The 27,752-nt window shown below is 42.9% G+C and overlaps 1 protein-coding gene across 13 annotated transcripts in view; it reads right to left on the reverse strand.

The window, feature by feature from the left end:
• Gon4l (gon-4 like) overlaps window positions 1–27,752 on the reverse strand; it is a 148,973-nt gene that overhangs the window by 36,818 nt on the left and 84,403 nt on the right. For 8 of the 13 annotated variants that reach the window (XM_085835737.1, XM_085835739.1, XM_085835738.1 and 5 more), the window contains 10 exons: window positions 20,861–21,054; window positions 20,147–20,221; window positions 19,982–20,032; window positions 19,379–19,429; window positions 18,621–18,719; window positions 17,378–17,497; window positions 16,827–16,997; window positions 12,190–12,382; window positions 6,443–6,544; window positions 5,451–5,491 (listed from right to left, as the gene is read on the reverse strand). The exons of 1 other annotated variant lie outside the window; for it this stretch is intronic. In XM_085835737.1, coding sequence (XP_085691863.1) covers window positions 5,451–5,491; window positions 6,443–6,544; window positions 12,190–12,382; window positions 16,827–16,997; window positions 17,378–17,497; window positions 18,621–18,719; window positions 19,379–19,429; window positions 19,982–20,032; window positions 20,147–20,221; window positions 20,861–21,054 — 1,097 coding nt within the window. The remainder of the gene's footprint in view (window positions 1–5,450; window positions 5,492–6,442; window positions 6,545–12,189; window positions 12,383–16,826; window positions 16,998–17,377; window positions 17,498–18,620; window positions 18,720–19,378; window positions 19,430–19,981; window positions 20,033–20,146; window positions 20,222–20,860; window positions 21,055–27,752) is intronic. 4 more of the 13 variants (XM_085835746.1, XM_085835744.1, XM_085835748.1 and 1 more) reach the window with 2 other exon arrangements.

A 27,752-nucleotide genomic window follows, 5' to 3' on the forward strand; every position in this document is an offset into this window, starting at 1 on the left:
TCTCGAAAAAACCAAAAAAAGAAAAAGTTTCTGAATTCATTATTAAAGGCAGAATAAAACTTTGTCGGTCAACAGAATTTGATCCCACAGAGATTCTAGTCCCATACACAAAGGCTCAAATTACAAAATTATGAATTATGATGAATGAAGATAACTGGCAAGGGGCTTGGGAGAAATGAACAATAAATACAGCAAAAAAAAAAAAAGACTATAGTTTTTTAAAAGGACAGAATAAATTCTCCCATGAATATTAAAAAAAGAAAATCACTCATCTGCAAAGCTTTTACACCGTTACAACAATGCAGATGAATTAGGGAAGTCAGGTGAACACCCAGGAGACAGAAGTAAAGTAGCTCAAGTCCCTGTTCTTCTGCTCAAAAGCCGGGATAAGATGCAATTTTTAAGGTACTCTTAAGATTTTTCTGAAGCTCTGAATATAATTAAATTCTCAATATGCAGAAGTTGTTTTACATATAGAAACTGCTGAACTTGTTCCTGATAACTCAGAATTAACCTTGTTATGTTTGCAATTGCAACAGGCAATTAGAGGCAGAGAGTACCCATTGTATCTAACTCCTATTTGTTCTCACACTGGATTGCTACAACCACCTACACAATTGAAATAAATCAACTATCAACAGGAAATATATTAGAATCAAATTTTCAATGAAGCAAATCATGTTAATAGTAAAGGTCTGAAGAAGAGGTTTTCAGTGACATGGTGGCAAGCTAAGAAATCATTAAAACTTGTCCCAATTATTACCTGTAGAATCAAATCTCTTTACCTGCAGTTAGTAATCATAAAGGCAAACAAAGAACTGAAATTTGGCAAATGGATGTATTTCATTTAACAGAATTTGGAGGGCTAAAACTACGCATCATACTGATGCTTATTCAGGGTCTCAATAGTTAGCTGCCTTAAGGTCTGTATCGGCAGATTCTGCAATTACACATTTATTACAAACAATGGCTATTATGGGGGATCCTATCACAAATTAAAACTGATAACCTACCTGCTTATGTTTCTAATAAAATGAAACCATTTTTTTACATGATATTACATAAAATCATACTACAGGTATTCCTCATAACCCTATAAGACAACCAATTGTGGAAAGATCTAATCATACATTAAAAGAGATGCTTTTAAAACAAAAAGGTGAAACAATAAGAACCCCCAAAGATAGATTGAACAATGCCTTATTAACTTTAAAAGTTTTAAAAGCTAATAAAACAGGAACAACAGCAACTGAAAGGCAGTGGATAACAGAAAAAAAAAAATGCCTTATGGAAACAGGCAACCTCAGGAGGTAGGAGGTGGGGGGACCCTCCAGAATGTACCAGAGACCTTGGGAGTTGAGAAACTCCCAGGACTCAACGGGAGGGACCTTAAATGAAATATCCTACAGTGGGGAGAGGGAACGTGTAGAGCCCACCTCCAGCAGGTGGCATCAAGTGAGAAATACGGATGCCATTCCACAGTCTAAACTCTGACCCATAATTGTTCCTGTCTGAAGAACTACAGGGATGGAAGTGGAGCCTGAGGAAAAAAAGGTCCAGCGACAGGCCCAAAGTGGGACCCAGCTCAAGGGAGGCCCCAAGGCCTGACACTATGACGGAGGCTAAGGAGTGCTCACAAAAAGAGGCCTATCAGGACTATCCTCTGAAAGACCCAACAAGCAGCTGAAAGAGTCAGATGCAGAGATTTGCACCCAACCAATGGACAGAAGCTGCTGACCCCTGTGGCTGAATTAGAGAAAAGCTAAAAGATGTTGACGAGGACTGGCGAGATGGCTCAATGGTTAAGAGTGCCGACAGCTCTTCCGAAGGTCCCGAGTTCAAATCCCAGCAACCACATGGTGGCTCAAAACCATCCATAACGAAATTTGATGCCCTCTTCTGAGGACAGCTACAGTGTACTTAACATATAATAAATAAATAAATATGCTGAGGAGGAGGGTGACCTTGTAGGAGGACCAGCAGTCTCAATTAACCTGGACCCCCCAAGAGCTCTTAGACACTGTTCCACCAACCAGGCAGTATACACCAGCTGGTATGAGGCCAACACATATATAGCAGAGGGCTGCTGGGTCTAGGTTCAGTCAGAGAAGATGCACCTAACCTAACTCTTGACATAAGTCAAGAGACTGGAAACCCCAGGGAGTTCAGAGGTCTGGTGGGGTGGAGGGGAACATCCTTGTGGAGTCAGGGGAATGGGGAGGAGGTATGGGATGGGGAACAGTGAGAAGGTAGATCAGGAAGAGAATAAAATAAAATTAAAAACAAAACAAAGGGGGCTGGTGAGATGGCTCAGTGGGTAAGAGCACCCCACTGCTCTTCCAAAGGTCCAGAGTTCAAATCCCAGCAACCACATGGTGGCTCACAACCATCCGTAACGAGATCTGGCGCCCTATTCTGGAGTGTCTGAAGACAGCTACAGTGTACTTACATATAATAAATAAATAAACCTTTAAAAAAAAAACAAAACAAAAAAACAAAACATGAGAATGGAAAGCCGGGAAGGCATTCTGATGGGGTAGAGGATATGCCTTTATTTCTCCAGGAGGAAAAACCCTGTGGGCTCCAGCAAAACTAATTAAAATCTGACGTGAGCAAGAGAAGAAGGCTTGGCTGCTGATGTGGATAGCATGGCTTTAAGAAAAAAAAAAAAAAAAACCAAAGATTTTGAAGCAGACAGCTGATCACTCTCCATGGGACAGCTGAAGAAACTGGCTGACGGTGGGCAAACGATAGTTGACCATCTGGGAAACCTCGGGACACTACAACCTGCTTCTCGCCGGGCTGTCCGTGGCAATCGTACACATAATAGTCACAAATCATATTTATTGGGGCTTATATTTGTACTCCACCAACTGACATATTAGTAAATTGGGGAGACATGGGTATTTCTGTGGTATACAATGAATCTTCTTGGATACCTGGTCTTTAAGACCATCATGGACCTGCTCAACCTGCAGAGGAGGGCAAAGAAATCATAAATTATACTGTGGAAAGTAAAGGAATTTTACTTGTATGGGTAATGGAATTCATTGTTTAAATTTAACTTCTCAAATTTGGTTATCTAGAATTGCTCATAGTACTTCACAGAATTCTTATAGAAAAGTTCCTATTCTTTGTGCATGGATTTGAGGATAAATACCACTATTTCCGTAAATGTACCATCTTGCAAAATACAGATTACTAATAAAGACTCTGATTGGATACACTGACAGCAACATATAGGTAGGAAGGAATCCTCAGGTGCCAGTTAATAGCATCCGAGAAGAAGTCATTGCTTGGAGCCCTTATGGGTCCCCTTAAGTACTATACTCTTACTCAGAATTGAAATGGCAATTGTCCAATTCAAGTACAACTGTGGAGTTGCCTCTGATTCTAGATACTCTATTGAGTGGCATGGAGATGGAATGTCAGGCCCTCTATTACAATCTGGTAATTCTATCCAGGCTAATTTGCAGTAATTGGCAAGTGCCTTTCAGCACTTGAAGCAAGGAACAGAGAGTTAAACTTTTAATGATGACAGATTTCATTTGTCCTTTAATTTAGATCAAAGTCACACCTCTATGGCTTGTATGCCTTTGCCTTATCTGTTAATGTAAGGACCCATGCAATGGCACACTAATAATCCTAACATTACCTGTGCATGCTGTGCTCTTATGCCTGTATCAATGCTAGTATGTCTTTAGATGTCACTACTCAAAGTGGATACCAGTGAGGTTGTCAGGACCATATCAAGACTCACCCGTGATAATGCTACTACAGACCCTTGCTGAAAGAATATTGGAAAGATCTCAACAGATGGTGGGACTGGTAACTGCTGAGGTCCTGGGAACCATCACATTAATTGATACTGCTACCACATCTAGAGTTGCTCTTCATAAAGAAGTTCAAACTGCTGAATTTGCTAAAGACTGGAATACACATTCTCACAAAGTTTGGACTCAACAAAGACAGACAGAAAAATGTTTGGTGCAATAGACAAATTGACAGAAGCTGTAATACTCATCGGAGATCAATCAGAATTACTGCGAGAACAAATGAAATGTGACTGGAATGTCGTCACTTCTTATTGTGCTACATCTTTAAGATTCAAGGATGGCAAATATGATTGGGAAAAAGTTAAAATGCATTTGTTGGGTCATCCTAACTCTCTTATCAAATGATTTATGATTTGCAGCAAGAAATTATAGAAACATTTTCAAAGAAGCTGCCTGGAATAACAGGGAGAGATGTTACGGAACATCTTAAAGGTGGTGTAGCTTCACTTAATCCCATGAATCACTTTGATATGTTTCTTGCTTTTGTGATTTTTACAATTCCTGTGATGACTCTACTGGCTTTGAAATGTATGCTGATTTATTTGGATAAAACTGTCAGACAACTAGAAAGACAAAAGAGCATTTTTACTGTACAACTCCATAATCTCCAACAGAACTGTTATCCCTAACACTTAAAACAGAAAAGGGGAAGATGTCGTGATATGGATAGTAGTAAGCCTTTGTGCCTGGCTTTGAGAGAAATGTTTAGCAAAGCCTTTACTATGTGCAGGTCAATAGGAAGAAGCTGAGAAACTGTTCTGAGACTCTTTGAACCTTCAAGAAAAGTTTCTGTCTAAAGAACCTGCACATGGTGCTGCATAAGAACATGGGACTGCACTGCCCTTGCTCTTAAGCCACTCCTGACAAACCTGGAGTTCTTACTTCCAATTCTGGCTAGCCATGGTCAAAGGGACAAAGATCTGGGTGCGTCGTCTGTTCTCATGGGCAAGGGCCAGGGCAAGGGCAAGGGCAAGATAACCGTGGTATTTGGAACCTTTTTCAGCCCCAATTAACCTTGAATGATGTTGGACTAAAGTAACTGGAGTGAGCTACCTGGCTGTCAGTCTTTTCCAAGAAGACTAAACCACTCTGCTCCTTTGAGAAATGAAGGCTTAGCATCTCGGTGAGCTTCTCTCTGCTGAGGCACCTATGAGCCAACATCTGACCCTAGGTCCTCTGGAAAAGCAGCAGATGCTCTCAAATTCTGAGCCGTCTCTCCAGTTTCTGAACACAACCAAAAAATCTTCAAAGAGACAGATTCACCTGCCCCTTCCCTTTACAACCCCCCAGCCGAATCTCTCTTAGGAGGGTAAACTTTCCTGGGCTAAACAAATTACTGCTTCAAGTGAAAATTTACCTAAAATCAAGAGAAAATTATATATATATATATATAAAAGTCTGTGATCAGGATCCTAATGATAGCCTGCAAAGGTAGCCCGTGGGAAAAGCATGTAGGTAATCAAGAGTCTATGACTCAGAATTTTCTGGCTAATCTACTCCTAGGTGGCCCTGACCCGGGCAGATCATTCTGCTGAAAAGACAATTTCGAAGAGCAAAGGACAGAGATTAACTACTGAATTCCACTAACCGAATGACTCCAAAATCACTACTCACAGTCTCAAACAGCTCTTCCATCAGCCCATTCACTTCTTTTTCTGTAAAGAAGGAAAGGAGTTTGTTAGCAGAACTTAGGTCCATTCTGTAGTAAGAAAGAACTCTAAGGAGACAACAAATGCTGTTTCTACAAAGCATCTGACCAAGGCTCTATCCATCCACCATGCAGCAACTCAAAAACAGTTATGAAACATCAGCCATTTCTCAAGTCCTGCTCAAGATGCCTGAGACACGTGAAAGAACAAGATGGGAAGGAGTCTATTTCCATCAAGTTTAAAGTCTAGCAGGAAGACAAAGAAAATGTTCACTGATTTTATAATAAAAATGGAAGTATAATCCCAGGTCTCGGGAGGCTGATGTAAAACAGTTGTTCATAATTCACAACCATACTGGGCTGCTGCATTAGTCAGTAACAAACTCTGGCTGGCTACATAAATGACATTCTGTCTCAAAAGCAAACAAGACGAACAGACATACACATAGAGAGCTATCTGATAAAGCAAGCTGACCCCTGCCTGACTCTCCATGTGGCAATCTCTTCTGCTTGCAGTGGGTCTTCTCTGTCCTATTGCTGTTCACTACAAAAGTCTTAACCCTGCTTCACTAGCTAAAACATCTCATCTTAAGTACTTCCCTAAGCCTTGCACAGGACAACCTCTTTCAACAGACTGGGAATCTCTAAGTGACCCACCTAGTACCTACTGCTTTCTAAGCTCTTCTCTTTCTAGGCTCACTGCCTGCAAGACAAGGCCATGTCCAAATTCATTTTGGCATTCAAAGTATAATACGACCCTTGCCAAGTAGAAAATGACAAACATAGGGCCATACAGTGTACAAGCAAATAGCAGCTTTCTGCATATACAGCTAATTTAAACAACTACAGAAATGAACAAAGGAGACTTAATTGTCTTAATTTCAATTAGTCACAAACGTCTAAATCATCTAAATACTAAACAAAGACAAATGGAAAAGGCAATAAGAGACAAACATACTAGTGATTCTCACTGCTCGGTCAGTACGGAAATCCTCGGTGTCTGGTTCATCAAGATCTTCCAGGAAGTTATACTCTGGATCATCATCATCATCTGCCTCATCTAGGGGGAAATGTTTTAGATGGTTATTCCCAACTCTGACCTGGTTTTCTCACAGAAGGTCACACTGGGCTGGAATGAAAGGAATGAAGTTTATCAGGTCTGGGTGGGGGCTGGGTGGTTCACAAGATCTGCAGTTGGCTTGAGAGCCTGAGAGAAAAAGCCTTCTCCAAGTTTCAGTGTTGCAGCTCTTTCTGGGGGTAAAAAGGGCCATATAAACCTTTGGGAGAGAGCAGGGGTTTTCAGAGTGGGAGGTTTATTGGCTGGGGCTGAGGTGCTGGGAATGCTTTGTTTACATATAGAGGAATTTCAGGTACTTGATGTGTGTGTGTGTGTGTGTGTGTGTGTGTGTGTGTGTGTGTGTGTATGTATGTATGTATGTATGTATGTATTTCTCACTTTGGCTTTCTGAGACAGGATCTCACTGGGTAGCCCTAGATGAACGTAGGCTTACTATGTAGACCAGACGGCCCTTCTTTTTCTTCTGAAATTCAGGGATTATGGTCATGCACAATTGTACCACCATGCCCAGACCCCAACTCTGTACATGTACCTATAGAAAAACAAATGATAGAATCTTTCAACAAAACCTATATATAAATGCAGTTTTTATGTCATTGCCCTTCCTTATGTATATGTATGTCCAGAAGTCTTGGTGTGTATGGGAGTCTGGATGAGAAAGCCCCTCAGAGCCTCATATATTTGAATGTTTGGTTCCCAGTTGGTGCAACTATTTTGGAGAAAGATTAGGAACTGTGGCTTCCTTGGAGGAAGTGTGTCACTGGAGGGATGGACTTTAAAGTTTCAAAACCTCACCGCAGGCCCATTCCCTCCCTCTCCCCCCTCCCTCCCTCCCTCCCTTCCTCCCACTTTCAGATAAGACATAAACTCTTAGCTACTTACTGCTCCAGTGCCATGCCTGTCTGCCTACTACCACACTCTGACAGGATGGTCACTGACAATCTACACTGTAAACAAGAGCTCAATTAAGTGCTTCATGGAGCCTCTTCACAGCAATTTAACAAAATTTAAGACAGCTTGCATGTGGGGCTCAGAGAACAACTTTATAGGAGATGTTTCTCTTCTACCAGCACATGGATCCTGGGGATGGAACTCTGGTCGCTGGGCTTGGCAGCAGTCACCTTTACACACTGGGCCATCCTGCTGACCTGTGTCTTTCTTTCTTTTCTTTGAGATAAGATCACACTAAGTTACATAAGCTGGCCTAGTGGCTATGTAGCCCTCCTTGGAGGAAGTGTGCCTCTGGGGCGAGGGTCAAGGTCATGATTCTCCTACTTAACCTCCCAAGTGCTAGGATGACAGACACGTGTCAGGATGGCTCCCTTGCCACCCCTGACTTGTTGCACCTCCCTTCTCCTCTGAGCCTGGCTCCCTTCTCTCCTCCACACAGCACTCACTCTCAGCAAGCAGCAAGGCAGGAAGGGGAGTCTACCCGGATGACTCACACTGGGAGTCACATTTGTGCAGTGTCTCACAAAAATAACGTTTCGATTTCTTCTTTTCACATTATATTTATTGTGGGTGTACATGCCTGTGTGGGGGTGCCAGCATGGCATAGCACACACGTGTGAAGCACACAGTGGACAACCAGCACAAGCATGCTCTGAAGATGGTACTCAGGGCGTCAGGATAACAACAAGTCACTTTACTCAACGAGCTCTCTTCTGGCCCCAAACCAACATTTTATGGAAAGGTTATCTGTACAATGACATAGTGAGAGGAGGAACGAGGCACTTCCCAGACATTAGGGCAGGACTCTGTGTTAGGTCCTCAAAGCAGCTCCCAAAATGGCAGCACTGATGGCAATAGTCTGGAACAAACCTGAGCTCAGTGTTGCTAGGAAACAGAAACCTGAAGCGTTTCTCAGAAGCCCTTAGTCAGCACTGAGCCCTCTGCCAGGGCTGCCAGCACCTCCAGTCTGACAGAGCCCCAGGCTCTTCTAGAGGCTGAGTTGTGCTTCCCACCCTCCCATACGCTCCTATAAAATCCAATAAACTACTGGAGCTGGGCACTGCCCTCTGCAGTCCTTAAAGGTATCCCAGCAAGGGTGTTTCCTCTTTCTTTTCCCAATTAAAACTGTTCTTTCCTTTGACAGGAGTGGCTGTGTTCAGGATGTCTTGCTGTGCCCACTCACACCCTAAAATTGTGACATCTGGGGCTGAGTATGGACATCTTTTCCCTAGCAAATTCAAAACCCTGGGTCTGACTCCAACTCCACATATATACACAAGATGTTAGTTATGGAGAGTTATGTCTTACATGACAAAAAAGGCATGCAGCCAAACATATAACCAACCTGACAATATTCAGTACAGGCATGACAGAAGACGAGAGTCACACACAGAACCATCACCAGGACAGAAAAGTGTCAGCCTCTGTTAAATACTTCTCCTGAGTACCTAAGAGGGGGCCGAGACACTCGCTAGAAGGGACAATATATCACTTACTATGGTCTAATCCAAAAAAAGAAGAAGAAGATGATGAAGAAGAAGAGGACGAAGAAGAAGAAGTGGAAGAAGAAAAAGAAGAAGAAGAAGAAGAAGAAGAAGAAGAAGAAGAAGAAGAAGAAGAAGAAGAAGAAGAAGAAGAAGAAGAAGAAACAGGAGGAAGAGGAAAAGAGGAAAAGGAGGAAGAGGAAAAAGAGGGGGAGAAGGAGGAAGAAGAGGAGGAGGAGGAGAACGAAGAAGAGGAGGAAGAGGAGGAGGAAGAGGAGGAGGAGGGGGAAGAAGAGGAGGAAGAAGAGGAGAAAACAGCCAGAAATGGCAGGCCATGCCTTTAACTCCAGCACATGGGAAGCAGAGACAGAGGCCAGCCTGTTAGCATAAGGGGTTCCAGGCCACCAGGACTACATAGTGAAACCTTGTCTCAAAAAGACAAAAGGAAAGAGAATGTATGGATTATATGCTATTTAAAAAAAAAAAATCTAGTCAGGCTTGGTGGTGAATGCCTTTAATCCCAGCACTTGGGAGGCAGAGGCAGGCGGATTTCTGAGTTCCAGGACAGCCTGGTCTACAAAGTGAATTCCAAGACAGCCAGAGCTACACAGAGAAACCCTGTATCAAAAAAACCAAAAAAAAAAAAAAAAAAATCTCAATTGTATGAATAAGTAAAAGAAGCAACCCAAACATACATAAAAATACATATAATAAAATTCTTCTGTGGAAAAACATTCTTTTGTTTGTTTTAGACAAGGCTTCTCTATGGAGTCCTGGCTGTCCTGAAAGTTGCTCTATAGACCAGGCTGACCTCAAATTCAGAGATTCACCTGTCTCAACCTCCAGAATGCTAGAACTGAACATGTGTGCTGGCCTGGTAGAAAAACATTCTTATTTGAGATAACTATTGCTTAAATTAAATACACAGAGACTACCTGGAAAGAAATTAATAGCTAGACATGGTGGCACACACCATTAATCCCAGAACTTGGGAGGCAGACTCAGGCAGCAGCTCTCTGTGAGTTAAAAGCCAGCTTAGTCTACAGAACAAGGGGTCCAAGAGAGCTCACTGGATGATGCTTATATGCCATGGATGAAACCCAGAGTTCAATTCTCAACACTGCTTAAAACCAGATGTGGTCGTTTTAAGCCTCTAATATCTGAGACCCTGATTCAAATTAAATTCCAAAATTAAAAAAATGATTAAAAAGCAAAAAGCCTGGGCTGGCGAGATGGCTCAGCAGGTAAGAACATTGACTGCTCTTCCAAAGGTCCTAAGTTCAAATCCCAGCAACCACATGGTGGCTCACAACCACCCGAAATGAGACCTGATGCCCTCTTCTGGTGTGTCTGAAGTCAGCTACAGTGTACTTACATATGATATTAATGAATAAATCTTTCTTAAAAAAAGCCTCCTTTGGTGGTGCACACCTTTAACCCAGAGCCTGGAAGACAAAGGCAGGCAGTTGTATGGAAGTTTGAGGTCAGCCTAGTCCATACAGCAAGTTCGTGACAGCTAGGACTGCATTGGGGCTGGAGAGGTGGCTCAGCTAGAGTGTTGCTGCTCTTGCGGAAGACTGGCGTCTACTTCCCAGCACCCACATCAGAAAGCTCAGTCACCTCAGCTCCAGCAGCAGGGGATCTGATTCTGGGACACAGACACACATATAACTAGGAAGTGTAACAGAGGCCAGCTACATAGCTCTGCAGGTAAGGGTGCTTGCTGCCAAGGGAGACAGCCTGAGCTCAATCCTTAGGGCCTGAATGGTGGGAGAAACTAATTTCTGCAAGCTCATCTGTGATTTGTTTCTTTGTCTGTTTGTTTGTTTTTAGAGACAGGATGTCGCTGTGAATTCAAAGGCACCCAGGTCTACATAGCAAGTTCTCTAATACTCTTTGGGCTAGCCTAGAACTCACTCTGTAGACAGGATGGTCTTTAACTCACAGTGAGTTGTTGGACTTGCCTCTCATCTCAAGCCTTGGGATGAATAGTATGTGCCACTACACCAGCAACAGAATTCCAAGACCCCAGGCTGAACTTCCAGCCCAGTGCTTATTTGTTACTCTTTCTTTTCTTTTCTGGTTTATTTATTATTATGCATAAGTACACTGCAGCTGTATTCAGACACACCAGAAGAGGGAGTCAGATCTCATAACGGATGGTTGGGAGCCACCATGTGGTTGCTGGGATTTGAACTCAGGACCTTATCCACTGAGCCAGCCCCAGTTGTGGCTCTTTCAGAGAAAGCAGGTTTGATTCCCAGTACCCAAAAAGAGGCCATAAAGCACTCGAGCTCCAGAGGATGTACTTTCTTCTGGCAGCCACCAGAAGCAAGCTCCTGACTGGATGTAAAGCAGGAGAACTCGAAATCTATAGGTTCTGATGTCATTTCTAAGTGGAAAGCTCTATGGCGAATCACCTGCTCACAGAGAAATTAGCACCTCTTTCTACTGTATGAGAAATTGTACACGAGTGTCTGTGTGCGTGTCTGTGTATGTGTGTGTGATTCAGAGTTCTCTCCCTCCACCATGTGGATCCTAGGGATTACAATCAGATCATCAGCTTGGTGGCAGACTTCTTTTCTTTTTTTCTGGGGGGGGGGGGGGCGATATTTGAGAAAGGCTTTCTCTGTGTAGCCCTGGCTATCCTAGAACTCACTCTGTAGACCAGGCTAGTCTCAAACTCAGAATCCATCTGCCTCTGCCTCCTGAGTGCTGGGATTAAAGGCGTGGGCCACCACATCCAGCGGTGGCAGACTTCTTATCCTGCTGAATCTACATACTGAAATCATTGAAATCCTCTATATTGATTCTGGTATGTAAACAAAAGAAAAATTTTAAAAAGCCTATCCTTTTTCTGCAGGATTCCTTTTTTGTTTTTATTTCTTTGCTCATTTGATTTTGGAGGCTAGGGATGGAACTCAGCTGGCTCCACAGTGCTAAGCACATGTTCTACCCCTGAGCTATATACAGCCCCTGCCTCCACAATACCTTTTGTTTGAGACAAGTATCATTATGTTCCCCAGCCTAGCCTCAAGACTTACAGCATCTTCCTCTTTCAACTTCCCAAATATCTGAAACAAATCTGAGCCACTAAACCTACACACAGACACACACACACACACAGACACACACACAGACACACACACACACAGTAGAACACAGTAGATAACTGCAAACAAAATCACTCACCCTCGTTCTCCACATCATCATTTATGAGGCCCCCGAGCCATTGCTTCCAGTCCTCATCATCAGCTGTGTTTGGGTCATACATGTCCGGAGTGATGTCTGGCGCCTGAAGCTCAGCCTCTAGCTGGCCCAGAGGAACATCTTTCAGTGGCATCTTAGAACGTGTTCGGAACGCAATGAGACTATCCTCCATGGGCTGGGCGTGTAGAAGGAAAAGGCATTCAGGATGTGAAAATAATGCTTCTAAATTCTCCACACTGCACCCTCTGCAATGCATCCTATTAGTATATCTCTCCTCAAAACAGTGTAGGTTTACTGTCTTCCTAGCTAGGAATGGTGGTGTACGCCTTTGATCCCAGCGCTTGGGAGACAGATCTCTGTGACTTCCAGGCCAGCCAGGTCTGTATAGTGAGAGTGTTTTGTTTCCATAAACAAAAAAGGCATGACAATGTGGGTTCACTTTCTTGTGAATCTCCTTTTTATTTCCTGTAGGTTTCAGTTCTCTGAATTTTTTTTCTTTTTATTAAATATTTAATAAAAATCATAAAATCATAAAAGCAGTCTTTCACTACCACAAATTATGCATTGGAGTTTGCCGAGTTTGGAGAAATCACAGGGTCAGCACATCCCAAGTGCAATGGGTAAGTAAGCCTTGCCCCGGGAAAACCCCCTTCTTAATCATGGCACCTCTCCTCCTGTAAGTATGCTATTTTTTTTCAAATTTATTTTTTATTTCGCATGTGTGTGTATGTGTGTTGCCTGCATGTGCACCACACGTGTTCAATACACAAAAAAGAGGAAGTTAGACCTCCTAGAAATGAAGTTACATATGGTTGTAAGCAATAGTGGTGCTGGAAACCAAACCGGTCCTCTACAAGAGCAGACAGTGCTCTTTGGACTCCTGAGCCATCTCTCCAACCCAGTCATCAGTTATAAAATATACATTTTCAACAACATTTCTACGTGCTTTGAGGGATATAATTTATGTAACATAAAATCCATACTTTTAAAGGTTATAATTGAGTGGACTTTAATATACTCACAAAATGATATAATCAATTCTGAAGCACCTTCAATATTCTCAAAAGAAATCCCATACTCACAGTAGTCACTCCTTTCTAGCTCCTTCCAACTCTGACTAACCTCTAACCTAGCTCCTGTCTCTTTGTCACCTACTTACTGGAGGATTTATGTACGGGAAGTATACAATGTACACTTAGCCTGCTGCAGAGTGCTTGCACTTTACATTGAGTTCAAAGGTCATCCCACCTGTCCAGGGCCCAGGAGTGCTGCACCTTACCATACCATATTTTGTCTACTCATTTACCAGATCCTAGACAGAGAGGACATCTCTGATAGGACTACTATTGGCTGGAGGGATAGCTCAGCTCTTAAAGGCTAGGCTCACAACCAAAAATCTAAGAATTCTATTGCTTGACTGGTAGTGGTAGTGCAAAAGGCAGGCAGAACTCTGTGGGTTTGAGGCCAGCCTCACCTACAGAATGAGCACCAACACAGCCAAGGCTACACAGAGAAACCCTGTCATTAAAGAAAAAGGAAAAAAAAAAAAAAAAAAAAAAGACTTCTGTTGCTATAAACATTTGTGTGAAACTTTTGATTTCTGCTTTGTTTCCATTTGTTTTGTGGTGGGGGTGGGGGTGGGGGTGGGGGCATCTTGACTTTTAGCCCAGGCGAGTCTTGAATAGGTTATTGCCCTGCTGAAATTCTAAGACACTTTATTTTTTCCTATTTAGGGTGACAGCCTGCAAATCCCAATGCTCTTTCTGTTCCCATTCTTGCAGTGCTGGGGTTACAGACACACTAAACCAAGCCAGACTGGTCAGAGGGACGAGGGTGCTTGCTAGGCTCCGATTTCAGGTTCTCATGGCCGTGCAAAAAGCTCTCTTAACTACTGAGCGGTCTCTCCAACCTTCATACAAATTTTCACATTTTTCTATCTTTTTGAAGACTGGCATTGGACTTTGAATTGGATTGTGTGTAATGTGCACACTGCACTGGTAAGATGTTCCTCTCCCGACATTAATCCTTCCAGTCTAAGGGAGTCATCTTGTGCTTTCCTTAATTTGTTTCTCCATGCCTTAAAGTTCTCACTGCACAGGCACTTCCTCAGTGAGGTTTATCCAAGCCCATATCACCCAGGCAATTATGATTAGAATTCCTTCTGATCTCTTACTCAGCATGCTAATCACTGGTACAAACAGACGGATCTGCTCTCTATATGCCAGTTATATATGCTAGTCTGGGGAGATGGCTCACAAAGGCACTTGCTTCACAAGCCTGAGGACCAGAGTTCCAGCTCCACTACAAAAAGAAAGGGAGGGATGGTCAGAGAGACAGTTCTGTGGGTGAAAACGCCCTAGCTTGGTTCACAGCCACAGCGCCTCACAACTGCCTGGGACTCCAGTTCCAGGAGAACCAATGGCCTCTAAGAACAAAGAAAAGAAAGGTGAGTATGGTGGCAAGGTCTTGGTGAGTTCCTGGCCAGAGAATGGTGCCATCTCAATCAATCAATCAATCAATCAACCAATCAGCAATGAATAGAGAGAGACAGACAGACAGACAGACAGACAGACAGACAGAATATGCTTGTTAGGTTTAAGGGTATTTAGATGACGTCTTTGATGTCTCTTAAGTACAGTGTATCAAATGTAAATTTTTCTTTTGTATCTCTTTAATTTCTTTATCCTCCATTACTACTCTAGCTAAAACTTCACGCACTGTATTGAACAAGGGTGAAAGAGTGGACACCTTGTGTTGTTCCTTACCCTACTGGAATACACTGAGTCTTCTCCATTCACCATGATGCGGGGGAAAGGTCTGCTCATGCAGGCTATGATGCTGACACGTGCTCCCTTCATTGCTGTTCTCATTACGAGTTAAGCTTTTTTCAAAGATCTTTTTCACGTCTACTGATATGAGCATGTGCTTTCTATCTTTAAGTGCATTTAGAACATACATTAAATGTATTGATTTGTGCATGACGAATCATCCCCGCACTTCTGAAATGGTTCTAACATGATCTCACTATATCTTTGGTCTAGAACTCACTATCTAGAGCACCCAAAGAGATCCACCTGCCTCTATCCTGCCTCAAGAAGAGGCCATTACTTTTTCGTTATTATACATCCCCCTTAAGAGGACAGACTCCATGGGCAGTGCTCACCACCATCAGCATCCTTCACTTGGTTTGGAGTCAGAGTCTCCTGAGCCCAGGCTGGGCTCCCCTTGTTACCTAGCACCTACCTCCCTAAGCAGATGTCGGGCATTGCTATTGCTACTACAGTGTTAAGGATTTTAGGAATTGTTTGGTTTTTAGTTTTTGTGACCCAGGGTTTTACCACATAGTCTTGGCTAGCCTGGAATTCACTATACAGGCTAGACCGGCCTCAAACACACAAAGATCTACCTGCTTTTGCCTTTCCAGTACTAGGATTAAAGGCACGTGCCACCATGCCCAGCAAGGATTTTTCAAATCTATTACTCTGGGGGTTGGGTGGAGGGGCCTATGTGTGTCTGTCACACAGATGTGTGAGGAGCAGGAAGACTCTAGGGAACTAAATCAGATTGTCAGGCTTTGTTACCAAATAACTGTCACTTGGTGAACCTTTCTGTTAGCCTTCAATTGATTTACTTTTATGTTATAAATATACTTATTTTCGCCTGAACGAAATACACCATTTGTATGCGTTAATCTACAAAGAACAAAAGAGGGCGAGTGATCCCCGAATTGGGAGTTGTAGGCAGTTGTGAGCTAAATGTGGCTGAGTCCTTTGGAAGAGCAGCCAGTGATTCTGTTTATTTGGGTGGGGGGTTGTTTTGTTTTCTTCTGTTTGTTGCTCTGAGACAGGGTTCCCTGGCTGTCCTGGAACTCACTCCATAGATCAGGCTGGCCTCGAACTCAGACCTAAAGGAGTGCGCTACACCAATCTTGACATCAGTGTTCTTAATTACTGAGCCATCTCTTAGCTCCAGAATTTTATGTTCTTTAAACTGATTGTAGTTTGAAGCCTCTGATCAAAAATGCAGCTTGTAAATATTTTCAAATATTCTAGGTTTGTCTTCACATTACCTTTCTTTTTTTTTAATTTGGTTTTAGTGCTAGGATGAAAGGCATCTACCACTATGCACAGCTTATCTTGCTAATTTTAAATACTCTCCCACTGTTTATTCCTTTCTTAAAACCTGCCAATCTCAGTTGGGCATGGAGGTGTGTACCATTTATCCCAGCATTCTAGGGAGCTATGTTTAAGGCCAACCGGTCTACCTATCAAGTTCCAAGACTTTCTTCAAGGACTACCTACTATGACCCTGTCTTTAAAAACAGAAAGTAAGAAAAAAAAAAGCCAGACTGGGTGTCTTTAATCCCAACACTTGGGAGACAGAGGCAGGTGATCTCTCAAAAAACAAAATAATAATTAATAATAATAACAACAACAATAAGAAAAGTACTGCGTTTTTACCTGAAAAAGCAGCAGCACAAAGGCTGAGAATCAAAGACAAACAGTAATGGGACATCCACTGAAGAAGAAACTGTCATCCCCGTCAGCCCCACCACCTTATCTGAGCAGAAAGTAAATAACGGTAAGTTATTCTCTCGGCAACTCCCTGGCGATGCTTACCTGGAAAGAGTCCATGCAGACAGGACTAGAGGCCAGCTCCTCATCCACCGCATCTAGCTTCTCCATGAAAGCACTGTCTCTGCTCTGCTTTGGTTTGGGAGGAGGTGGAGGCCCCATGGGCACGACCTCAGCACTGATGTGCCTGAGGGCGGGGGTGGCAGCTTTTTCAACCTGATTAAAAAAGGACACTGTGTTAGGAAGAGAGGAGGGAGAGGGAAAGGCGGGTCTTCCACATGCACTTAACGGGGCCATTTTCCTCTTTTCTAGATGCAGACAGATGAATGGCAACTTCAACACACAGATCGAAGTAGCTATCCTCTTATTTCCAATGAAGCAAACAGAACCCTACTTGGCTTTAAAGATAGCATGTAAAACGTGAGAACTCAGAAAACCTCTCTGCCAGGACTGGGTCTCAGTCGTCTCTTAACTGCTCATTCCCTTGAAGAACTCTGAAAAAATGACAACCCAAAATTCCACTGATAGATCAGCTACTTATAAAAAGCAGCCAGTGCTCATCTAGTGTGTAAAGTCTCTCGTCTGACGCTGGTTACCTCGGACAACATGCCACTCTCCTCATCTGTCTCGGCCACTTCAGAAGACAGCCGCAGTCTGGATCTCTTCACTCCCCGTGGAGACGAAGCAGTGCTTTCAACATCACTTTCCAATAAGCTCTAAAACAAACCCAGGGCGCTCTCATGTGTGTGCCCCAACCTCCGCCCAGAGCACAAAATGTCACAACAGAATAAAGCACAAAATAGCAGTCATTTGGGGTTTGGGTTGGTAGGAGGGCACAGCAGAAGACTAGAAGAATGCAACCAAGCCTGGCAACCTGACTCCAACTCCCACCATCCACAGGGGAGAAGGGAAGAATCTACTCCTATCAGAATGTCCTCTAATCTCTACCACCAAACTGTGGCACACGCACACAAACAAACAAACAACCCCACATGCAGGTATATACATGCATATATACACACACACACACGTATATAATATGTGTCATAGAAAGAATATGTCATGCATATAATAACTGTATATGTCACAGAAAAAAATGAATTTTCAATGACTTAATAGCCTAGAGATGGAAAGATGGCAGGAATCAAATCTTTCACCTCATCTCATTATAAACTGTTAAAGGGTAAGGCATTAACAAAAAAACAAACATAAAGAAGAAGAAAACCTTTTTTATAAAAGGCCAACCATGGTGGCTCACACCTTTAATTCCAGCACTCAGGAGGCAGAGGCAGGAGGATCTCTATGACTTTGAGGATAGCTTGATATACCTAGGGAACTCTAGGCTAGCCACAGCTACATAATGAGACCCTTTCTCAAAAATAAAATAATTAATGACAACAACAATAAAGCTCATGAACAGGAAAACTCACACCGCAGTACATAAAGGTCTCTATCAGGGGATACATGAGGTCACACCAGGTGATAGGTATAGAGCTGATGGAACCATAAAGAAACAGTAGCTACTATCAAGACTTCAGGGTTGGGGTACAACTTGTCTGTTGGTTTCTCAAACAGGGCTTAAAACATATTGTTAGCTAAGGATAAAGTTGAATGCCTGACCCTCCCACCTGCACTTCCCAGGTACTTTGTGTTATATGTTATACTTCATAATTAAATTTAGGGAGTTTGAAGAACACAATAACACCTCACAGCAAAGCAATTTCTAGGAGAAGCAGGCCTCAATCATCTCTCTAGAATGGGTGACAACGCTAATTCCCCAAGTCAGCCCTTCCTATGAAGCCCAGCTTCACTCTCTACTAACAATGAGCACCCGCTGACCTCTTCAGCTGTCTCATCCTCCTCTTCCTCATCTGGCGAATACTCTTCATCGGAGGAGTCATCTTCTTCAAGGGGAATATCCACAAACTGGGGAGGCTGCTTTAATAGAAACACGCACACAAAAGTGGGGGTGGGGTTACAGAAAGACTGCTCAGCAGCCAAAGGCACAGCCCAGCAACCTGAGTTCACCCCTCAGGACCAGCATAGCAGAAGGAGAGAAGTAATTCCCACAACCGTCTGTCCTCTAACCTGCACAGGCCATGGCAGGTGCTCCCTACACTCACACACACGTGAATACATAAATATAAAGTAACGAAGACAAGAAATGGAATAGGGTGGGAGACTAGAAAGCTCGGGGCAGAATGCATGTTCCCTATGCATAAGGCTCTGGCTTCTAGCAGCAACAGCAGCAGCCAGATGGAAAAAAGAAAGAGGAGGGAGAGAAGAAGGGAGGGAGGGAGGGAGGGAGGGAGGGAAGTAGGGAGAGGAAGCACAGATCACACACATTTGGAAAATAAAGTGAAGATATTAGGGAGAAAATAATTCTATAAGTGTAATGTACAGCCATATCAAACAACACAGGCAGTATTTGTACAATTCCACAAGGTATGATGTTAGGTGTAACAGAATGGAAAAACCCAAGCCTGTAAATAAAAGAAGACAGGTCTACAAGATAGTGAATACAGAAGAAATAGTTAGATTTCAAAACTGATGAAGTATTTTGGAAAAAGAGTAACAATGACTGCTTCTAAGTTTACCTTAATTTCACTGGCTTTCTTAATTGGTGAAATATTCCAAGTTGGAATTACCTAATAAAAAGAATGCACGTAATAACATGAAGCTGTTTTCCTTTTACTAATAATCAGAAAGAGCCATCTGCTTAGTAAGTAGCTAGAGTGGGCTATAAGTGTTGACTGTCACTAAGCACAGTATACTAAAATATCTGCAGGATGTATAATCCCAGCACTTGCAGGGCTCAGAGGAAGAATGTCAAAAGCTCAGAAGAGCCTGGGCTACTCAGTAAGATCCCGGTCAGCCTGGGTCGTAACATGTGACCTGCCTCAAGCAACCCACCACCACACCACCAAAGCTTCACAGCTGGCAGAAGGGAGCACTACCCAAGGATGAAGCCCGGGCGCCCTTGACCCATGCCAGGGTACCACAGGAAAAACTGGGCGGGGCTCTCACACTCAGAATTCCATGTATATTAGGCAAGCTCACACTGAGCTAAGAGTCCCAGCCTACACAGAATTCTATCAAGAGGCAAACCCAGGCCACAGTCGTTCATGACTTCTTTCTCTGTGAATAACCTGGAACGAGATTCTACTTCCCAAGATAAAGAGAAACTCCAGAACACGTACCACTCCTTTCTCCACTACTTCCTTCAGTTTAGAGCGGGTCATCTTAGGCTCCTAAGAAGGGACATACAGTTATGATGTCATTTTTCAAGTCTGAGATGTGTCAAGTTGTTTACAAACACCTACATGGCCTCCCACACTTGGAAAGCCTGACAAGAAGCTACTCACAAACAGCGGCATGTCTTCTGTCTCACTGATGGCTGCCTTCATCATAGCCACAACATGTTCATTTGTGATTACTTCCTGGGGGGAGAGAGAGGAAATCCCACGTTAGGCCAAAGCCTTTGCCGTCAGGACTATAGTCAACTGTACATAACTCTGCAGCTAGAATTGTGGAGGATAAATAGTAGCTAGATTCTCAAAAAGCTTCAACCTGGGGTCAAGTGAGGCAACTAAAGAGAAAGAAGACAAATGCAATCCTTCAAACAATGTAACAGCAAATGGCCCCACTCATTACCTGCTACTGGAACCAGGAATATGCATACCAGGTAAGAGGAGGAAGAGAATTAGGTATCAAAGGCATTATTTTTTTTTTTTAAATCTTGCTAAGGATAGAACCCTGGCCACACTTGTGCATGCTAAGCAAATACTCTGCCCGCTCTCAAAGGCATTCCTTACATATGTACAAAGCACTACCAACTACCATAGCTGTTTTTCTGACGTGGTCCATTATTGATCTACTCAGTGGAAGGAAGTATAGGTAGCTCATCTTCTCGACACAGGTGTGTGCTGAGTGCAGAGAGGCAGCTGTCTCAGGATGTAAAACACCTTGCCATACACAGAAGACAAAATTGCCAATCACAAAGCAGGAGTGGAGGGCTTATGTATCTGCTCCCTCTGGAAGTTTCCGTGCAGACTGAGCAGCTGCCCACGGTGACTCACATGCAGGATGTTTCGGACATTGACTGCCGTCAGATTGTGCTGCTTGGCGCCATCCTCCAAGGTGCGGTCCAGCATGTCATCCAGTTTCGGGTCATACGCCATAGTCCCTTGCTCTGGACCCTTTCCATCTCGCTTCCTCTTAGTACCCTTTTTAGTTATTTTCTTTTTGTCACTTTCTTCACTGTCTTGCTCTTCTGCAAATAAGCCAAAAACATCACCAGGATCTCCTAAAATACTCCTCTAGGAACTTAGGTCCAAACCAGCAGTGAAAGAAAACCAACCTGGCTGCTGTCTGACTCAGAAAACCAAACAGCATGATGCAGCAGTGATGGTTTATCATGAAGTTGGTAATGGTACTATGAAACTAGGCATAACAGCTAACACTCAGCTAGGCACTGGTAGTGAGCACCTTCAATCCCAGAACTAGGAAGCAGAGGCCAGCTTGGTCTACACAGTGATTTGCACAATAGCCAGTAAGAGCTAAATAGTGAGACCTTGTCTTGAATAAAACAAAACAAGATAGCTAACACAAGCCAGGAAGTACTGGCACATACCTTTAATCTGATCTCTAGACAGAGACAAAAGCAGGCAGATCTCTGATTTTGAGGCCAGCCTAGTCTATAAAAAGAGTTACAAGACAGTCAAGGCTACACAGAAAAACCCTGTCTCAAAATAACAAAAACAAACAAACAAACAAACAAACAAACGCTCTTTCTCTCTCCCTCTTACTCTAGCCTTTCTTCTCTCTCTCCCTTTCCTCTTCTCTCCCTTTGGCCATGGCTGGTCTCTCTCTCTCTCTCTCTCTCTCTCTCTCTCTCTCTCTCTCTTTACCTTTTCTCTTTCCCCTGCCTTTCTACAATAAAGCTCTAAAAGAGAGAGAGAACTCTAGGAAGAAGAGAAAAAACTGACACTCATAAAACATATCCTGGCAACCTATTTGATAGAGACTATTAATTTTCCCATTGTTCAGATGAGAAAACTGAAACAGAGAAGAAGTATCCCTGCCAGATCTAGTGGCAAATCTCTAACACCTTGGGACAAGAAGGCAGGAGGATCACATATTCCAGGCCACAAGTGTACAGAGAGAATATGAGCTACATAAAGAACCTTGCTTGGGCTGGAGAGATGGCTCAGTGGTTAAGAGCACTGACTGCTCTTCCAGAGGTTTTGAATTCAATTCCCAGCAACCACATGGTGGGTCACAACCATCAATCCTGAAGTGTGATGCCATCCTCTGGCATGCAGATATACATACAGATAACACACTCATACATATAAAATAATTTTTTTTTTAAAGAACCTATGCTTTTCTGGGCACGCTGACCATGCACCTTTAATCCCAGAAAGAGGCAGGCAGATCTATTACTTCACAGCCAACCTGGTCTACATGGCAGGATTCAGTCCAGCCAGGGTTACACAGTAAGACTGTATGGAAAGAAAGGAAGAAGAGAGTAGAGAAATGGCTCAGCAGTTAAGAGCACTGATTTCTCTTCAATTCGGAGCATCCACAGGGTGGCTCACAAGTGTCTGTAACTCCAGCTCCAGGGGATCTGATGGCCTGTGGTCGCAGCAGGCACATATATACAAATTACCATGCAGGCAAAAAGCTTATCTCATATAGTTTAAAAAAGAATATGTGCCTAAACCTGCAAAGACTTGATGAATCAGGGTGGGAGGCATGGGGGGAGGGTGTCCCTACCCTCTCAGAGGAGAAGGGAATGGGGGATGGGGAGGGATTCTGTGAGGGTGAGACTGAGATAGGGGGCCGCTAGACTGGGATGTAAAACAAGCAAGCAAACAAACAAACAAATGAATGAATTCTACAGGATAATATATTAAATGAGACTTAGGAAAATATTTATAAAATATAAAAAATAAGAGGGGCTTGAGATCAAGCCTAACTGCCAAGCCCTGGAACCCACATGGCAAATGGAAAGAACCAATTTCTCCAAGTTGTCCTCTGACATCCATAGGTGCACCATGGCACCACTCCCTAAACAATACATATTCAACCCATACATACGTACATACATATATAAATCCTAATTCATTCAATTTGCTTAAGATCCCAAGATAGATGTATTTTACTGAAGAAAATACTGGAGATTCGATCACCATGGTAACAGTTAATTTATTAAATTGGTATAGAAACCTAGAATTTCTGACATATTATCTGATCTGTATGGATTAACAATTTCACTGCAGAGTCTAGAATTAGATTTGGTATGTGTTGAATATCTGGATATGATATCATTTCCTATACTAGCACTTCTAACATATATAACCTTTAATAAAAAAGAAAAAAGAAAGAAAGAAAAGAAAAGAAGAGAAAAGAAAAAAGAAAATGGAAGAAACGTAAAGAAATACAATGAATAAGATGGTATACACCAGAGCTGGAGAAAATGGCTCAGCGGTTAAGAGCACTGACTGCTCTTCCTGAGTTCAATTCCCAGCCACCACATGGTGGCTCACAACCATCTGTAATGGGTTCTGATGCCTTCTTTTGGTGTGTCTGAAGACAGCAACAGTGTACTAACATACATGAAATAAATAAAACTTTAAGAAAAAAAAAAAAGATGTACAATACCAATAATGATTGTTCATGATGAATAGAGGCAGAAGAACTAGGAGTTCAAAGCCAGTCTGAGTTACATGAGACATAGTCTTTAAAAAAAAAAAAAGCAACAACAAAACAAAAAAACAAGAGATCCACTCCTGGAAGCTTATATCTATAATCTCCCATAACCTTAAAGGCTGAGACAAGAGAAGTGCTTCAAGTTGAGATATAGGCCAGCAGAGGTGAGATCCTATCTCAAAAACAAATACAAAAATGAAAGGCTGGAGAGCTGGCTCAGTGGTTAAGAGAATATACACTCAAACTGAGGTTTGATTCTCAGAACCCCTATCAGGTGGCCCACAACTGCCTGTGATTAAAGTGACAGCTTTGGTCTCCAAGGGCACCCACATCACATGCACACACACACACACACACACACACACACACATACATGTATATATATAATGAACTAAGAGTAAAAAAAAAAAAATTTTTTTTTTAAGTTTTTTTTTGGCTTTTCTGAGACAGGGTTTCTCTGTGTAGCCCTGGCTATCCTGGAACTCACTCTGTAGGCCAGGCTGGCCTGAAACTCAGAAATCTTCCTGCCTCTGCCTCCCAAGTGCTGAGATTAAAGGCATGCACCACCATACCAGGCCTCCCCCCAAAAAAATTTTTTTAAAGAACACATAAACAAAGGTGCTATAATGGGTTTTTTTTTGTTTTGTTTTGTTTCTGACACAGGATCCTTGATATTTAGCTCAGGCTGGCCTTCAACTTCTGCAACTTCTGATCTTCCAAAGTGCTAGATTTTAGGTAAATGATACTACACTAGATATCAATCATATACTGAAGCCAAACATTCTAATTCTAGACCCTGCAGTAAAACTGTTTATCTAATCCATACAGATCAGATAAAGTCAGAAATCCTAGGCTTGGGTCTCAATTTCACATACCATGGTAATGGAGTCTCCAATATTTTCTTTTCTAAAATATGGCTAACCATGCATTAAGAATTTGACACAGGCCGGGCGTGGTGGCGCTCGCCTTTAATCCCAGCACTCGGGAGGCAGAGGCAGGCGGATTTCTGAGTTCGAGGCCAGCCTGGTCTACAAAGTGAGTGCCAGGACAGCCAGGGCTATACAGAGAAACCCTGTCTCGAAAAACCTAAAAAAAAAAAAAAAAAAAGAATTTGACACAAGCCGGGAGTGGTGGCACACGCCTTTAATCCCAGCACTTGGGAGGCAGAGGCAGGCGGATTTCTGAGTTCGAGGCCAGCCTGGTCTACAGAGTGAGTGCCAGGACAGCCAGGACTACACAGAGAAACCCTGTCTCGAAAAACCAAAAAAAAAAAAAAAAAAAAAAAAAAAGAATTTGACACAAATTATACGAAACAAAACTTATCCAAGTACTTTAAAGCCAATGAAATATACTACACAAAGATAATTTAGCAGCTGAGTGTAATGGCACATGCCTTCAGTCCCAGCACTCAGGAGGCAGAGACAGATGTATCTCTGCAAGTTCAAGGCCAGCCTGGTATACAGAGTGAGCTCCAGGACAGCCAGGGCTACACAGAGATACCCTGTCTCAAAATAACAACAATAACAACAACAATAATGTTTCATTATCATACCATTTGTGCTATAAAAAGGAAACAAGGAACAATAACTTAAACATATCCTCTGAACTTACACAAGAGAGAGGGAGGTAAAGTATCCCTGCTCTACAGAAAAGCAGCACATATAATCTGACAAGTGGGGAAACTTGGCTATAGGATTCTAACAAATTAGAAGAGATTATCACAGACATATCAACAAGGCAGATCCCTTTCTGGTATCTCTAGTTTGCTGCTATTTGAAAAACATGGAGTTACCAAAGATTAAGATTAACATAATCTATCTGCAACCCTGTAGGTGCAACCTTATGAATAACCAGAACCCCGGAGCTCTTGACTCTAGCTGCATATGTATCGAAAGATGGCCTAGTCGGCCATCACTGGAAAGAGAGGCCCACTGGACACGCAAACTTTATACGCCCCAGTACAGGTGAATGCCAGGGCCAAAAAGTGGGAGTGGGTGGGTAGGGAACTGGGGGGGAGGGTATGGGGGACTTTTGGGATAGCATTGGAAATGTAATTGAGGAAAATACCTAATAAAAATAAAAAAAAAGAAAAAAAAAGGATTAACATAATCTGAACTGAGCGTGGTGGCGCACGCCTTTAATCCCAGCACTCGGGAGGCAGAGGCAGGCAGATTTCTAGGTTCCAGGGCAGCCTGGTATACAGAGTGAGTTCCAGGACAAGCCAGGGCTACACAGAGAAACCCTGTCTAGAAAAAACAAAACAAAAACAAACAAACAAAAAAAAAGATTCACATAATCTTCTATGTTTAAGACAAAACACAAGGGATGCTGGAGAGATGGCTTAGAACACTAGCTGTTCTGTCACAGAAGCCAGGTTCAGCTCCCAGCACCGACACAGTAGCCCATTACTGTTTTAACTCCACTTCCACAGGACCAGACATACTCTTCTGGCCTCTACAGGCACCAGGCACACTCATATACATAAAATAAAAATAAATAAATCTTAAAAGAACCCCCTTATGAAAGCTGGGGTTTACTTAATGGGTAAAGTGCTTACCATACAAACATGAGACTCTGAGTTCAATCCTCAGCATGCACATAAAAATTAGGCACAATGGTGCTTTCCCTGGGTTCAGTGAATGACATAAACCTGTAATTCCCACAGTTTAAGAGGCAGAAGCCAGGTGTGGTGGCACACGCCTTTAATCCCAGCACGGGAGGCAGAGGCAGGCGGATTTCTGAGTTAGGGCCAAATTGGTCTACAAAGTGAGTTCCAGGACAGCCAGGGCTACACAGAGAAACCCTGTCTCAAAAAAAAAAAAGAAGAGGCAGAAGCAAGACAGTCAGACACCAAATCACAGATTTAAGAACCTCTCTAAGGCTGGGTGGCAGTGGCACATGCCTTTAATCCTCGGGAGAAGGGCAGGACTGGGCTAGGATATGTCACAGATGGTAGTTTGCCTAGCACACACCAAGCACTTCCTTACCCAGAAGCACAGAAGTGAGAAGTGGTGACACACAAGGGTCATAAATATCCCTGGTGACAACCTGAGTACCAGTGCAGTCGCAGTTCCATGACAACCTTTCTCAGAATACAGACACCACAGAGAAGGGGAAAGGGAAATGGACAACCCAGAGCAAGCTGACACTTGTTAGTCCCCAGTGCCTGATGCTCTAGAGGCAGAGGTGAGGGAGGAGCAGGGGCTGTATCTGTAACCTACAAGGTGTCTTCTGACTTCCAGACAAGGTGCAGCAACTCCAGCAGACTCTCCTGCAGGCTGTCCTCTGATCCTCATGCGGACACTGCCGCACAAGCACCGCGCACACACACAATAAATAAATGTTCAAAGAAGGACAATGAGTGCCAAAAGCCAGCTTCAACTACACAGAGAGTTGGCAGCTAGGCTGGGCTCCATGAGTCCCTGTCTCAAAAAGAAAAAAAAAAAAGCCCATGAAGCATTCTGATATATGTTTTTAATTTTATTTATTTATTACATATGTGTCTTCTTATTGAAAATCCCCTGTGTAAATGAAATCTGTGGGGCTTTTTTTGGTTGTTTGTTTGTTTCGATTTTTCGAGACAGGGTTTCTCTGGGTAGCCTTGGCTCTCCTGGAACTCACTTTGTAGACCAAGCTGGCCTTGAACTCAGAAATCCACCTGTCTCTGACTCCCAAGTGCTGGGATTAAAGGCGTGCACCACCACACCCGGCCCAAAATCTGTTTTTTAATTATACATTAAAACCTTTTAGGAAAAAAAAAAAATGTTTAAAGAAACTGAATTGATAGTATTAAAAATTCTTGCTCCAAAGAAAACCAGAATTGGAAGACTCACTGGTAGATTCTATGAAAGAAATCATCTGTGGTAGAAATAATACATTTCACTAGAAAAGTGGTTTTTTAATTATTTTTTGTCATTTACATTTACGTATTTATGGAAGGGGTGCCACAGCCTAGTGTCAGAGGACAATCTGTAGAAATCCGTTCTCTCCTGCCACCAGTGGGATGCAGGGATCCAACTTAGATCATCAGGCTTGGCAGCAAGCAATGTACTCTCTGAGTCATCTCAGGAGATTTAGTTTTTCACACACATACAACACACACACACACACACACCTACCTAAATAAAAAATAGTTAAGAAAAAAAGCCACAGCCGGGCGTGGTGGCGCACGCCTTTAATCCCAGCACTCGGGAGGCAGAGGCAGGCGGATTTCTGAGTTCGAGGCCAGCCTGGTCTACAGAGTGAGTTCCAGGACAG

Source organism: Mus caroli, unplaced genomic scaffold, assembly GCF_978045245.1.
Source record: "Mus caroli unplaced genomic scaffold, Mus_caroli_1 scaffold_3, whole genome shotgun sequence".
NCBI lineage: Eukaryota > Metazoa > Chordata > Mammalia > Rodentia > Muridae > Mus > Mus caroli.